Source organism: Apis cerana, linkage group LG12 (assembly GCF_029169275.1).
Source record: "Apis cerana isolate GH-2021 linkage group LG12, AcerK_1.0, whole genome shotgun sequence".
Taxonomy (NCBI): domain Eukaryota; kingdom Metazoa; phylum Arthropoda; class Insecta; order Hymenoptera; family Apidae; genus Apis; species Apis cerana.
The window spans coordinates 2,224,335-2,241,135 of NC_083863.1; the positions used below are offsets into that span (position 1 = coordinate 2,224,335).

At 19.7% G+C, this 16,801-nt stretch overlaps 2 protein-coding genes across 13 annotated transcripts in view; one reads left to right on the plus strand and one right to left on the minus strand.

Annotated features, from left to right (window-relative positions):
- The window catches only part of LOC108002549 (serine/threonine-protein kinase Doa), an 81,769-nt gene that overhangs the window by 62,384 nt on the left and 2,584 nt on the right, over positions 1–16,801 (minus strand). For 6 of the 9 annotated variants that reach the window (XM_017064314.3, XM_017064298.2, XM_062083283.1 and 3 more), the window contains one exon: positions 15,221–15,354. In XM_017064314.3, the coding sequence (XP_016919803.1) occupies positions 15,221–15,354 (134 nt within the window). Of the gene's footprint in view, positions 1–15,220; positions 15,370–16,298; positions 16,430–16,514; positions 16,521–16,801 lie in introns of those variants that run through there. The other 3 variants (XM_028669022.2, XM_017064308.2, XM_017064369.3) reach the window with 3 other exon arrangements.
- Positions 1–16,801, plus strand: part of LOC107992959 (progestin and adipoQ receptor family member 4) — a 62,721-nt gene that overhangs the window by 33,154 nt on the left and 12,766 nt on the right. The window lies entirely within an intron of this gene.

The window sequence follows — 16,801 nt, forward strand, 5'->3', positions numbered from 1 at the left end:
TCGCGTGATAAATATATTTTTGTAAAATAAAAAAAACCAATTACCAATAATAAATTAATGGAAATCAGAGTTGATCTCGAATTATTGAATAGCATAATGAATATTAAATTACGCAATCAACTCATTTCAAGACAGTCATTTCCTAATTAAATAACAGTAGTAAATTATAAAGCAGAAATAAATTATTAATTATAGAGCTACTATTGTACATAGTCAAAAAATATTTGAATAACCAATGAATTTTTTCAAATTTTTTAATTTGGAAACTTGAATAACTTTAGTGTACAATATATCTTCCATAAATAAAAGAAATAGTATATAGTTGCAGATTAAATAACATCAAACATAATCTCTTTGTTTTTATCAATCTTCTTAAAATTTGAAGATAAAAAAAAATTGTAAAGAATATTCTATAAAGTTTTTTTTAATATAAAATTGCCAAATAAATTTTTTCTATGGGAATTTATTAAGACACTTTAAAGTTTTAAAATGAGAGAAAAATAAGAATAGAAGAAACGAAAGTGAAGGAATAAGTGAAAAAAATTGATATTTTTTATGATTAAATTGCTATCTTACCACAACGATATGATATATGTAATAGAAAATCTGTTATTCATTTTTTCATGTTTATTTTTTTTTCATTTATTTTTCCATTTTATAGAATTTTTCTGGCAATTTTACTCTTTTACAGAATGTTAATATACCTCTGAAAAGTTGTTTTTAGAGATTAAAACAAATATAAAAGTTGATTTTACAATTAAATGAAGTTTACATGAAGAGAAAGTAAGATGCAAATAGAGATCGCTGTGTAATCATTTTCATACTCTGTGTCGTTTTTTCCAATGCAAACTTAAATTATTTATAATTTAATAAATAATAAATAAATAATAATAAATAAATAAATAAATAATAATAAATATGCTTCAAGCAAAATTTTTATAAACAACTTTTATATCTGTTTTGATTATTAAAATCGATCTTTCAAAAGTGTTCTTTACACTCTATAAATATGAATATATAATATGTTTCTTTTATTACGAATTTTTATTCCATAGAATCCTTCCATAGAAATTTATTATAAATTACTTGATTTTTTTTTGTATTGTATTTGTTTAACGCTTCTATTAGGCTTTTCTATAAGTTTCTTTATTTTTTTGATACGAAATAAATATTTAATATTTGTTGTTTAAGGTTGATTTATTGCGTTATATATGAACCGTTCTATCATCTTCTTTCATCACTTATAAAGTCTCATTATTCTCTTTCCAAAATTATTGAGATTTACTTATAAAATATTTCTCGAAATGTTTTTATTTCGGATTCGAATCATTTATCATGGAAAGAATTTTTAATGATAAATAATAATAGAATAGAGCAAGATCTGGGGAGTACGGAGAATGCAGTAGAATATTCTAATCAAACTGTAATAGTTTTTCTCTTATAGTCGTGATGAAAAACGATGCCTCGTCGGTTCGCTAATTCATTTTTTTCTATGGCAGCTGTCAATTTATTAAACTGATTGCAGTATTTGGCAGAATTAATGCAATATTTGCTAGTTTTGAAAAAGGAACTCGTAATAAATTATAATACCACCTTTTCAATGCCACCAAATGGACAAAAGAATTTTCTTCGGGTGAAATTCAAGTTTCGCCCAGTTGAAAATCTATTATCCTTGGATAAATATGGAAAATGCATTTTTCATACACATTTTAATACAAAATCCAAATGTCGTCTCCAGTGACATATAAGCCTCTTTTAGAAAGGATCTCTTTCATATTGCTAGAGAAGTTAATCGCACGTAGAGACGCGATTCATAAAGCCGGTTATGGAATCCAAACTTTATATCGATTGATATACCTCATTCTGATCAAATTTTTTGTTCTAGAAATATTAGTGGCATCCATTATCTCTTGCACACTATATCGCGGATTTTCAGTGAGCATAGCCTTGATAAGATCATTGTTAGGCGGCCGCTGTCTTCATTTTTCAAAATTGCCAGCTCTAAATTTTTTAAATCAATATTGCAAACATATGTGATTGTAATAATCCTAGCGCCACTTCCGTAAACAGTACGAATCTCTTTGCAGTATTATTTGCACTACTACTTTTTTTAAAGCAATGAAGCATAACATGGCGCAAATGCTTCCTTTAACTATCTATATTGAACGGCATAGAAAAAAGTTTTAAAAGAGACTGTCATCAACGAAACGTACTTTAAAAGAGCTCTGGAAAAGATTGAAAAAATGCCATAAATGGCTAATAGATAATCCTGCATATTTATATAAAAATATGCTAATTGAAGTCATTTCTAGGATGGCGCGAAAGAAACTTATGGGACATCCTAATATTCTTTGATGAACTATAATTGTTTTCTATTGAGAACTTCTATTTTATCTTTTTCTCTTGTTGACAGATAAATAACTAATAATGATTTGCTATGATCTTTTCTCTTTCATCATTAATTTTTATTGACCTCTCAAAGATTTATAAGAATATATCATAAGAATATATCATATTTTCAAGAGAAAAATGAAGTATATTCTTAAAGAATAAAAAGATAAATAGTTGCTTTTGAAAGAGAGAAAATTGTCTACACATGAATTAAGGTCATTGAGAATACAAGTAGATAAATAAAGACACAATCAAAACCATTTTCAAGACTTATATATAGTATATATTATATATTTATTAAATTTGAAAACAAAAATAAATACGAAATTTAAAAAAAGTCATAAAATATTAATTTTTTTGCAATCACTTATAAAAATATTTTATGTAATATTAATTATTTAAATTATTTAAAATTAATATTGTATAATATTGTATAAATAAATTTTTTATTTATAATTCAAATATTTTTTGTTTTTTTTTAGTTATTACTTATTATCATTTTCAAAAAAATAATAAACTAAAGAAATAAAAATAAAATGTAGAAAATATTCATTTATACATAAAATGTATAAATAACAATAAAATTTCAAGATATTACAATGAATTATTACAGCACATATTTGAATAAATTCTTACGTTATTTAAAATTCAATTGAATCACTAGTAATACATTTACTAGATATTGTATTAAAATCAATAATCAAGATTTTAAACTTAACATTTAAAAGAAGTTATTTTGAACGGAATATTTACAAAAAATAATTTTATTATGCAATCGCTCTTGACCTTGTGTTATAGATACTTATATATATCTTGAGAATTGCTATATATAAGAACAATAAGAAATAAGAATGAATTTCATATTTCTTGAATGATTTTATCTGCAAAAAAAATTAATATGATTCTACGATAATTTCTTAATTTAAAAATTTGTCAAATATTTAAGCAATAAATTAACAAGGACCATTTTTAATCCATGTTTCCATTATTAAATGTTATTTACTTCGTTAAAAATATGAATTAAGAATAATTCAAAATCCAGCTTGGTTGAGTAAATTAACAGTTAAATAATTTTTATTAGACAAATTTTTTTTTACTTTTATGGTTCCAAAAGTATTCAATGCTAATTCTTATTGGATCATTTTATATATGTATAACATATATAAAAACATATTGAAAAAATTATAATAAAATTGACAATATTATGTAAAAAAGGATTTTGCAAGACACATAAGATAAATCTTACCATAGGTCAAAATTGACAGTATCTGCTTTATATGTGGCTGTCTAGTCATCTAAGAATTAATTTCTGTAGTTGATGAGTTCTAATGATGAAATGAACCAAGCTGATAAATGGTCCAACGGAAATAGGCTATAAAATCATTGAGATATATATGTATGCATAATGAATTTAGAAGATATTTTTTACAATAACTGAAATCTTTAATATTTTTTTGGCTTTTTCTTCTTTGCCTTTAATGATATTTGAAAGTGTCATTTACATTTATTAATATAAATTTAATATAAATTTTTTTAACTAACTTGATAAAAAAAAGTACTTATCAATTTTATATTTGAGAATTAGAATAATTCAAATATTATTATACTATATAATATTTTGTAACATATATAACACTTTATTATTTAATATATAAATGTTTTCTATTAAAATACTTGTATTTTATTTGTTGTATTTTTTCTGTTTATATTAGAATTATATATAAAAAAAATCTTTCATACCCAAAAGATAAATTTTTTTTCTCTAGACTTATGTATAAATAAATAAACTAAAATAAAGCAAAGAATTATAATTAATTTAAGTAAATCTTTTTATAAATTTGCATTCATATACATAAATAGAGATATAAAGGAATATTTATAGAAATAAATATCTTATTCTGATAAAATAAAATAAAAAGATACATATAGGATGTTAGTATATTCGATACTGTTCGACTATTCGACTGTTGAAAAATTGATTCTACAAACAAAAACCAATACAAAAGTTGCTATACAAAAATGTTAATTAAGTCTATTTATCAAGTTTGTTTTAGATGAAGCGAAAAGATAGAATAAGACAGCAATGTGATGAAGATAGAATCATTTTATCTAACGCGAACTTAAATTATTTATAACTTAAATAAGTCTCAATCATTTCTATTTCAATTTTTATGCTCATATTGGCTTCTAATCTATCTTTTAAAAGTATAATTGAATATAATGAAATTCTAAATAAAAAAATAAAAAAAAAACTAAATGAATTAGTTTTGTTCTTAAGAACAAAATTATTAATCATGATTATCATATAAATTCAAATTCAAATTAAAATATGCCTTTTATTCAATTAAGGAAAATTTTAATATTTTTATCTTTATCTCCCTTATTTTATAATTTCTCTTAACATGTTATTATTTTATAAAGATTCTTTAACGAATATCAAAGATTTATTATTTCAGAAATAAAAAGAAAATAAAAGATATTGTTAAAAATCAAAAGAAAAAATTAGAAGAATTTTAAATAAAAAAATCAATAAGAAAAATTTAATATGACAACTTGTTAATAAAAATTAAATTATTAATAAAAATCTAAACTAATAATAAAATTTTAAATTAAAGAAATCTTATAATCAAAAGAAAATTATTATTACAGACCAATACGAAAACACAGAAAATCTAATAGTTGACAAATATCTTTTATCTTCTCAATCGTGTCTGTTACTAAAGTTATATTCTTTCTTATTTTTTTCTTGCTAATTATTTATCACTGTAAATATACGAAAAATCATGGAATACAATCGGTATATTATATAATTGGTATCGTGTCTATACATCAGGAAACACATCGGTGTTCTAAAGGAATTTCGAAATTGAATAATGTTAAACAAACGCAATTGAGATCAGTCATCGACCCGAACCAAAAATTAACTTCAAAGTGAAACTATTCATTAAATGCAACAACTTTAAAGGCAACAGAGGAAGAATATTAAAACTCTTCTATCATACATTGCATTTATTTAAAAAAAATCATAGGATAACAAATTCTTTATAATTTATATAATAATGTTTATCAACATTTAGTCAATACAGACATATTTTTTATTTAATTAAATAATTTATAACTTTTTATATATGATTACATATGATTAAATATAATTAAAAATACTAAAAAATTTTAGTTCGAATTCATTTTCAGAATCGATTTTCTAGATTGTTAGAAATAAAAATTATGATTATTTTTTATGGAAATGTACTTTTAAAATAAAGTACAAAAAAATAATTCAAGAATTTTCGTAATAAATGTGATTTTCCGCGGAAACATATGATTAATATATATCCGTGAATTATCAATCTCTAAATATCTGAATATGTAATTCATTAATTTTTGATATTTAAAACTATTTAAAACTTTCATATTATGAATTTATTTTATTAAAGATTATTTTATTTTTTAAATTTTATATATATAGCATTCGATATTTTTAAAAAATATTTAAAAAATATATCATAAAAAATGATTATGATTTTCGAATTCAGTGTTTCAAAAAACACCAAAATAAAAAATTTAAATTAAAAATTTCTCTTAAACAATATTCAAAATATAATATTTTATTTTTAAGAACGTATAATCACAAATATAATGCAAAATAAAGAGAGAATATTAATGATGATATTAAATAAAATATTAATAAACTATATCATTAATAATAAACTAATATTAATAAATTGTAACAAATATAAAATATTAAATATATAATCACGATAAATTTTTAATAATTTTTAAATATCTATTGTAATAGATTATTTTTTTCTATATAGATATAACGATATAAAATAAATAAATACTAAAATTTTTTATTATTTTATTTTAATATTTTAATATTAATTATTTTAACATTAAAATTCCATATAAATAATTACAAATAAAAATTAACTTTTCCTTTAAAATTTTTTCTAAATTATTTGATTATAAGAAAAAATTACAATTAAATTATAATTATAATTTTTTGATTTTAAAACCTAGAATAATTGCTGTCATTTATATATATTGAATAAACAATCTTCTCTGAATAAATACAATTTTGTTTGAATTAGATTAATGACTATTTCAAGTTTCTTGTTATCTAATAATTATCATAATCTTGACCATATTTCCGTCCGCTTTTAGCAAAATTTTCATAAGATAATTCCTTTATATTTTAAATAACTTTGACTAAATTTTATAAAAATATAAGAATTTAAAGAAATTAAATCACATTTGAAAATGATAAAATTAAAATAGAATTTTAAATTTTGATTATAAGCCTATAGAGTATATCTAACTGAATTTTAAAAATTCTTTTGAATTAGGAAATAAATAATTTTCAAAAAATTTGAAAGAGATGAGTAAAATAATACTTTATTATTAAATATTGATATAACAATAAATAATGGTAGAAGAAATTGTATAAATTTCAAATAACAAAAAAACAATATATAAATGTAAATTTAAAATAATTTATTAATGAATAAAAAAATAAGTCAATATTTTCATAATTTAAAGATTATTAAAATTCATTGAAGAATATTCTGTTTGATGTAAATCACTATAAATTGGAATTATAATAAAATTTCATAATCTCAAGATACAATCTTAACTTTTATTGCTATTTTTAAGATTTTCAAAATTAATAGCAATGAGACATTTTCTATGATTTTCATCTCATAAATTAATAAAATTCTATATGTTTTCCGGCAATATTTTGTATAATAATGTCATAAAAGTTGATTTATAGCATCATAAATTTCCTAGAATTGAGATAACTTCATCACAAGACACTTTATATTGATACAAAGAGAAACTACATTTTTTTTTTATAATAATGAAAATATACGAACTGGATTATACAAAGTATTATAATTGGCTACTTTCTCAATAATTGATCAAGATAGTGATAAATCAATTTGATTTCCAGTGTAAAGTTTATTCTAAATCTATTTTTCATTTTCTTTAATTTTTTAGAATTCAATAAACTTTAAATCTTTAAATAATTATTTTGATAGTTATATATTTTCAAAAATATTAAAAAATATTTTACATTACATTAAATATTTGTACAGATTGTTTTTTTATATTTATATTTTACAAAATTGAATAATAAATAATTTTTGTTGCATATTTTGTAATATTTTTTAAATATTATTAAAAATTTTAATATTAAAGAATAATATGTAAATATATATTTTATTAAAATTTTCATAAATTTTCACAATTTTCATATTTCACATTATATTTTTTTTACATATTAAATTTTAAAAACTTTAAAATTTAAAAAATTTTTAAAATATTATAAATTATAAAAATTTCATTGATTTTTTTAAAAAGAGGAAGATAAAGTACAATGTTACACAATGGTACGTATTGATTACATAAGAAATTCTAACATCCTCTAAATCACTAGTAAAAAATTCTACAATCATTTCCAATAATTGTAAAAATAATTTTGTTTTACGCTATCTTATATAAGTAAAAATATGTTTATTAATTATGTATGTATATTATTAAACATTTTATATAAATATAAACGAAATATATACAATTGTTTATAAATATTTTATTTTAGATTAGTGATAGCAATATTAAATTAATTATGGAAGTAATAATTAAAAATAATGACAAATTCCATAAATAAATTTATCGTTAAATTACTTTCTTTTAAATTTGTATATTAATCTTTATCTATTTAAAAACTTATTAATTTATTATTTTATTTAAATCACTTCTTCTTAAATTAAATATATGTTATACATTTATGAAATTATTAATTAAATAGATGAAAATAAAGTTTTAAATAATTAAATTTATATAATTTTTATATTAAGAAAACTTTTAGATTAAAAAATCTAATAATAATAAAAATATCAAGATTAAATTATAAATATCAAAATAAATTATCTAATACTTGTAAAACATAAAAATTATTCCAAGCAAGCAATAAATGTCAATTTTATTATTATATATTAGTTTTTAAAAATTATTTTTATAATATTATTGTATACTTTTGTAATATTATTTTATTATATGTATTTTATGTATATTATTAATATTATATAAAAGAAAATATATGAAAGGAATATTTCACAAGAAATTGATAAGAATTTTTACAAAAATTGTTTAGTTTAAAAGATAAGATTAAATAATACATTAATTTAGATGATTTAATAGCTTTTCTGTAAATGAAATTTTTATTCTGAAAATGAAATTAGAATTAATGTATACAGAATATTTGATTTTGATCTCTAAATACAAATTACTTGTAAGTTACTCGTTGTATAATAAAATATTAGATAAGAATAATTTCAAGACATAATCTGAAATAATTACTGATGTAATAATTTTTTTACATTAATGTAGATAATATATAAAGATTATATGAAAGATATATATTTTTCTAAATGGAATCATATAAATTATTTTTAATATACTAATCAAAATAATTCATTATTTTCTACAAAAATTCAGATATTTATATCAAAAAATAATTGATTTATAAAATATTTTAACTTGAAATTGAATAAAATTTAATATATAAAATAGAAGAAACAAATTAAATTATATTTCGTTAGAGAAAAATCTCTACACTTTTAAACAATTTGTAAATACATATATATGTATTTGTTGCAAAAATAATTATACAAAAATAAAAAATTTTTAAATAATTTGCCACTTCTGGTAAAAATTGATTAGTATTTTTCAAACATATTTTCAGTATATTTTCAAATAAAAAAAATCTTTTCATAATTATTTAAATAAAAATATATATATATCATTGTTGAAATTCAAAGATATATTTTTTTTTCATTCATTGATTTTTCTATCAAATTGAGTTCATTTATTGTTGACTATTTAATTGAACGTATAATAGTAGACAATATTCAGAATATTTTCTCACCAAAATGCTATTTTATAAAAATATATGTTACAAACATCATATATAAGTTACACACATCAATTTTAATTTTATAAATTAATAAAATATTATTAATTATTTTTATGATGTCAAATAAAACTTTAATATCAAAAAAATTAAAATAATACTAAATATTCTTACACACATTCATTAAAAACAAATACAATATTTTTACATAATAATATAATATTTTTACTATAATAATAATTTTAATTTTCTTCAACATCTATAAAACTATCGAATAAAACCAAATCTATATATTAAATTTATTAAAAATTATAATTAGAAAAAATTTAAAGTAATTTGAGATAAAATTGAAATTGAAATATTTCCATAAACTATTAAATACTATTTAAAAAAACATTTTTTAATGTTTAAATCATAAACATATTATCTATTATTTGCTAAATATTATCGAAAAGAAAAGAATATAAATTTTAATATAAAAAATAAAAATCTTATGTTTAATTGATATATACATATTTATATAGTGTATGTATTTATATTAAAAAATCGCGAAATTAATTTGTAACAAAATATAAAAATTGTGTTAAGCAAATAATAAAAATAACAATATAAAATTGTATTTGATAATAACATTTCATTCAATAAACATATATATATATATAAAATGTCGAAAAAAATTAAAAGAAAATTTTTTTTTAATATTTTTAAACATTTCATTTATACATCTAATATTATCACAATTTTGCGTTTTCTATGATTTTTCATTAATTAATATTTTTTGTTAACAAATTTTATATTTAACTTTCGTTAGTAAAAGCCGAAACAAAAATAAAAAAAAAATTATTTTATCGAATTTTAAAACATTATATACTATGATGTGATAAGAAATCATAATTTGTATCTTGTCAAAACCATTCTTTGAATGTTTATTCGTTTTTTTTGGTTTGAAGATATAAATAAATATGTGAAAATATCGCGTAAAAGTATAAGATAAAAAGTTAGAAAACCGTACGTAAGATAGAAGTTAAGAAAACCGTACAAATATGAATAAAACATGTTTAAAAAATTGCATAACTGTGAACATGTTAAAAAAAATTGTATAAAAACTAATTAAGAGTAACATGTTAAATTAATAACGTAAAAGTGAATTATAGTAAAAAAAAATTTCAATAAAATATTTATTTTAAATTTGTATATAACGAGTATAGATATCAAAATATTAAAATATATTTGAAATATTCCTTTTCTATATAAAAACTATTTTAAACAAAAATTTATTTACATAATATCATTGGAAAAAATAAAAATATTTCTTTTTACTTATCTATTCTAAAAATTTATTTTTTCCAATTCTATTAAGAATCAAATATTAAGTTATAACAGACTTCTAATAATCTCAAACTGAAAATTACGAAAATATTGTGATAAATATAATAATTATTATTCGAGCGAGCTCGACAATAATTTAAAAATAATTGCTGGTACAACATGCATCGATCAAATTCTCGTGCGGAAAATCTCCGTTATTCGCTCAATAAGACTTCCCGCCGTTTAGAACCGTTCGAAAGAGTAATGGCAATTGCCATCTGAGGGCATTTTAATTAAACAATCTCGCCGAGCTACGATTTCTGCAAAACACCTTATGATCCACGCACCACTGCATCGTATTTTAAACGAAGAGATCCTTCCGCGTTACTGGCGAGCCAGCACAACTAAATCAACACCGATATCGGGATTTAATCACGAGTTCTTTCCTCTTTTCAACTAGCCAAGATATTTGAAATATAAAAAAAGATATTAGATTGTGCAATCCATTCGCATGATTATATGAAAAGTAATTGTTTTGTTACTTGTTTGATGCAAAGCTAAGAAAAAATAGATTTTTGAAATAGAAATAAATATTTTTATTATTTGAATGAATGATAAAAGAATTGATAAATTTTTTAAATTGTATATTATATAAAGAAATAGAATTTCAAATATATATTTTAAGTCATATATATAAGTTAATGATATTAAGTCATATTACTATCTATTGAGAAATGAATATTTTTATCAATTTCTATCAATTTCTATTTTAAATAATATTATTAAAGTAAACGCTTTTAAACATTAATATTTATACTTTTATTTTATTTATAAATAATTGAAAATATTGCAATATAGTGATTTACTTTATAAAAAGAACATATCTTTTCTTTAAAAAAATTTTTTTTTTTAAAAGTTAAAATTGTTGAGTATTAACTAAAAATTAAACTAAATAAATAAAACTTAATAAATATTTTAAATGCAAAGGTATATATTATACCTTTATATATATATATATATAAAGGTATATGATATATTATTATATAAATAGATTTTTTAATTAATACAACATTTTTTAATATCAAATCAAGTAATTCAAATATTCAAATAATTTTATTTCCGGTATACATTATTATTTCTAACGCAAAAAAACATCAAAAGAATTGAAAAATTAAAATTACATACATGATACATATAAGCGTTACATAAAATGATATTTTCAATTAGTATTTACTTATGAAAATATTTTAATAAAAACTGAAATACAATATAGTTATATAATTGTAAATAAATGTAAAATAGAAATAAATATTGAATAAAATTAAAACGATAAAAATAATTACATATAAATATATATCTATGATTATGTTTCTATCTGAATAAAAATCAATATTAATTTTGCTAAAAGTATTTGTATATGTTTAATTATATATGATAACAATAAATATAGAACTAGTTTGATAATTCTAGCATTAATAACGAATATTGTTCTTAATTAAATAAATTGGATAATTTTATTTAATTAGATCATTTGAAAGCAATACATGATCATTACTCACATTCAAATGATATGTGAATCTTTAATAATGTGAAAAAAATTATTAAAATGTTTATCTAATATATTCATAGATCTTAGTTTCATGTGATTTTTATTTATTTAGCATATGAAAAATAATTTATAAATATCAAAGAATACATAAAAAAAAAATTATTCAAAACTGTAAAAAATTAAGCATATAAATCGTTGATTGTATAAAATTATCAATTTAATATTCTTATAAAGAAACACAAAAGAATTTATTACATAATCTAGTATCTATATGTATAATATTCCATAAATAATGTTTTAAAAGTTTTTGTTTGCAATTGTAAAGAAATATATTTTTGAAACAATATCAAATTTTAAAACGAACGAATTTTTAATAATATTTCTTAATGATAATAATATTCAGCTTTTATAAAAAAAAATTTGATTGATAATATTAAAAAATTAATATTAAATAATATTAAAAAAATTTTCTCCTTTTATAATATCTAATTGCACATAACAAAAATAATAATATCAATAATTAAACAATGTAATTGATATTAATATATTAAATCTTAAATATTTTACCACTCCAACATCAAAAAGATATAATCTATTTTTTTATTATAAAATTTTTGAATATGTAAATAAAAAAATTAACATTAAACAAGTTTTTAATTGAAAAAAATAAAAATATTGATAAGAAATATTATTGAAATAAATAAAAAATTTGGCAAGGAAATTAAAAATTTGCCTAAATTATAAGAAAGTATTATATATACATAGTCTTCATAGATAAATATAAATAATATAATAAATTTAACTATATAACTAAATAAAAAATAAAATAAAAATTTAATTTGAAAAAGAATTTATTTCGATAGCATCTAATGATTATATATTAAATATCTTGTATAATATAAATAAAATAAAAATGACAATCTTAATAAATATATATAAATGTGTAATTTTATTTTAACAAAATAGAATTAATTTTCCCCAAAATAAATAAATTTTTTAAAAATAAAAATATATATATGAATAAAACACAAAATCTGAAGTTCATTTTTGGAAATACTTGATAATATTATATAATTTTAAATGGAAGAAACTTAAAGTTAAATTTTTAATAAAAATTTATTAATATTGATCATGACAGAATTTCTAATGAATTATTCAAATTAGAAAATCGATATTACAGAAGTTATTTTTTTATTATATAAGATAAATTTTCAGATTGAAAAAGTCAGATTGAAAATAGAATTTATTGTTTATTTTATGTTCATTAGTATTTTATTTCATAATGTGATATATTATATTAGAGATTATATTAGAGAATATAATTTAATAAAATCGTTAATTAATATTTTTTAAAATAGTACAACATAACAGCATATTTAAAATATAACATTATATCTATATTATTAAATATAAAAGAATTTTGTTATTTTTAAAAACTAATTATTTATATTAAATTAAATACAAATATAAATATTTCATAAAAATTTTGTAATATTAATAATACAATAGTTCATTTGTTTTCTATTAAGCATTAAATGATATTTCATATCAAGTATGATAATTATTATCTTAGAAATTATCCACATTTATATTTGTTACTATTATTAATACTTTTATAACATTATGTTAAAAAGATAATTATCAGTTATAAAATCATTTATTTCAATGAAATATACACTTTTATATTAAAATCATTAAAAAAACTCCATATAAAATAATTATTATGTATATATTATATTTCATTTTTTCATTATTATTTTTTATTTTAAGAAATAGATTTTCAAACATTCTAAATAATTTCTTTAATTCATTCTTCTAGAAATCAAATTATGTTCTTTAATTTTTCTGCTCTATACTAATCTAATCTGATAATTTGATCATAAAAAAATTCTACTAGCACACAGGTAATTTATTAATCTTCAATATTTTCTATTCCTTAACAAATAAACATTTCTTCACAAAGTAAACTTTATTCAAAATAGTGATTTTAAATACACAATAAAAACACAAAAAACAAAAAATCTTGTATAGATTTGAATAAACAGAATTCACAAAAAGCATATAACGATCATTGTTCGCGATTCATTATGATTCATAAATTATAATGTACATAAATGGTCAGACAGAACTGATAATTAGCTTTTTCTGTGAAAATAATAGCGAATCGTTATCAATTAAAACAATACATAAAATACTAGATCAGCCAAAAAAAAAAAAAAAAGCAATATTACTACATTACTATCTCCAATTCCTATCTACATATTTCCAATAATTATAAATATCAAATTACGCGGGAAATTACAAACATCAAAATAAAATATTTATCTTAAACTGCACACATATCTCCAAACCCTAATAAATATCCTCACATGTACCTCGACTCATTTATACCTTTCGCACGTTTGCAACTTTTTCCCAATGAAATCATTTCGGATAAAACCCACATCAGCACTCACGTAAATTTTTCGAATCGCTTTTTCAGATAATAGCCAAAGATTATTTCCTACTCAATCAATTATATCCGGTAAATCTTGAAGTCAAGACTTTCCCGGACAACAATGTGGAAGCTCGAACGCACCGATCACGACTGACAGCCATAAAGATCTCATGGAGAATTTCTATCGTCTCCTCAGTTCATACTAGGCGCATTAAGGAGTGGGAGATCCGCGTTCGTGGCATTGGTCTCATATACTATAGCTCTACTTATTCCCCACTCCGATATTCTTTCTTAATGTTTTTTGCGCAAGTCTTACAAAAATCATTCTCAATAATCTTAGTCTTCTTTTTAAAATATTTGCAATAGTAAATATACTTTGATACTTGTGATTGATAATTTATTAAAAAACAATGTTTTGTGCTTAATTGATTTGCATATATTTTAAATATGTCACTATCAAACATTATTATGCATTGAACAGAATTAAAATTTGCATAGAATATTAGTATGACATACAATACATTTTTTTATTATTACACATAAAATTAAAAAATAATCACCTGAATTCTCAGTCAGATGCATATTAATATAGATTATGGAATAAATGTTAATTTTCACTCACCTATATGTCCCTTTACTTCTTGGACTTTCATAATCTATGCGGCGTCTCTTGTGTTCATATTGAAGAGAGCCTCCAGAATTTGAACGTGCTCTTGAATGGCTGCGAGTACGGTGACGCCTCCTGCTTCGTGGCATCTGAAACAAATTAATCTGTATTATTTAGGATATGTAAATATATAAATATTAGAAAAAATCAAATAATTGTCTTTAGAGAAGATTATATTCATGAAAATAATTTTTATATTATTTTTAATCTTTTAATGAAACATTTTATTTAAATCTCTTGATAAAGAACATATTTTGTTTAATGAATGTAACAATATTAAATTGTACTATTTTTATTTTTTTATCAATTTCTTCATACGAAGAAGAATTTCAATTTAATATTATAACTCATAATCATTATTTCACAAGAAATTTTTTAAATTTTCTTTTCAGAGTATATATAATTAGAAATATTTTATAGTGCTCAAGATATAATAAAATATAATAAAAAATGATATTAATATGAATAATATTAATAAATTTATAATATATTCTTTATTTTAAAATTTATAAATATAAAAATGATATAAATAATATAACAACAATATAAATATATGTGTATATATGTATATGTATGTAAAAAATAATTATCGTTATTTATATATAATTTATTTAAGTGAAAAATTCATTAAAATATAAAAATTCACTGGTATTGAATACATCTCATTTTAAATATAATCATTATAAATATATGTAAGCAAATGTTATTTAATATAACATTTGTTTATTAATATTTATAAGATATTATAATTAATTGAATAATGAAATAAGAAATAAAAGTAAAATGAAATAGGAAGAAATAATAAAAATGACATACAACAAATCCAACTACAACTATAGATCCCAAATGATTCATAATTAATAACAGAAATTTTTGTAATTGATTTCACATCATTATCAATATGGCATGATCAACATGACAGAGAAGAATTATAAATCTCAGCTGTATGCAATATGTAGATAATAATATTACAAATATTGGAAAAATATTAGGACCAGAGCTTTTTTAATGAAACCACACTACATGTACTTACATTAGGAAGACGAAACAAGCTCACTTGATCCCGAATGAAACTGAGGATGGATGATATCCAGGAACGTGAAGATGATGCTTGTGGTATGACAGGATTTTTTGACAACGACGTGGACATCAGCTCAAAAAATTCTGCAAAATGTGGGCAGTAGCATCGTAAAACTATACTAAGCACTACAAGAAAAACAGCCCACTCCGAAAAAATAAGAAAATATACCTATGTTTTGTGAGAAACTCTGTTGAGAGTATAATACAATTTCACATGAAATCCAAAGGAGTTATTTTTCATGTGAAAACGAAAATCCCGCCAAAATCACTGGATTATATATTATCCGAAGAATATCAAAGAGAAGACAATTGGAACGATAATATAATATGCATGGTGGCAGATGCAATAAAAAGTAGGGAAATGAAATGAGAATGAAATAATGAATACGCGTGGGCACGCTCACTAGCAAAATCAATGCCAACGAAATGCTCGCTTCTTAAGACGAAACATCGAAC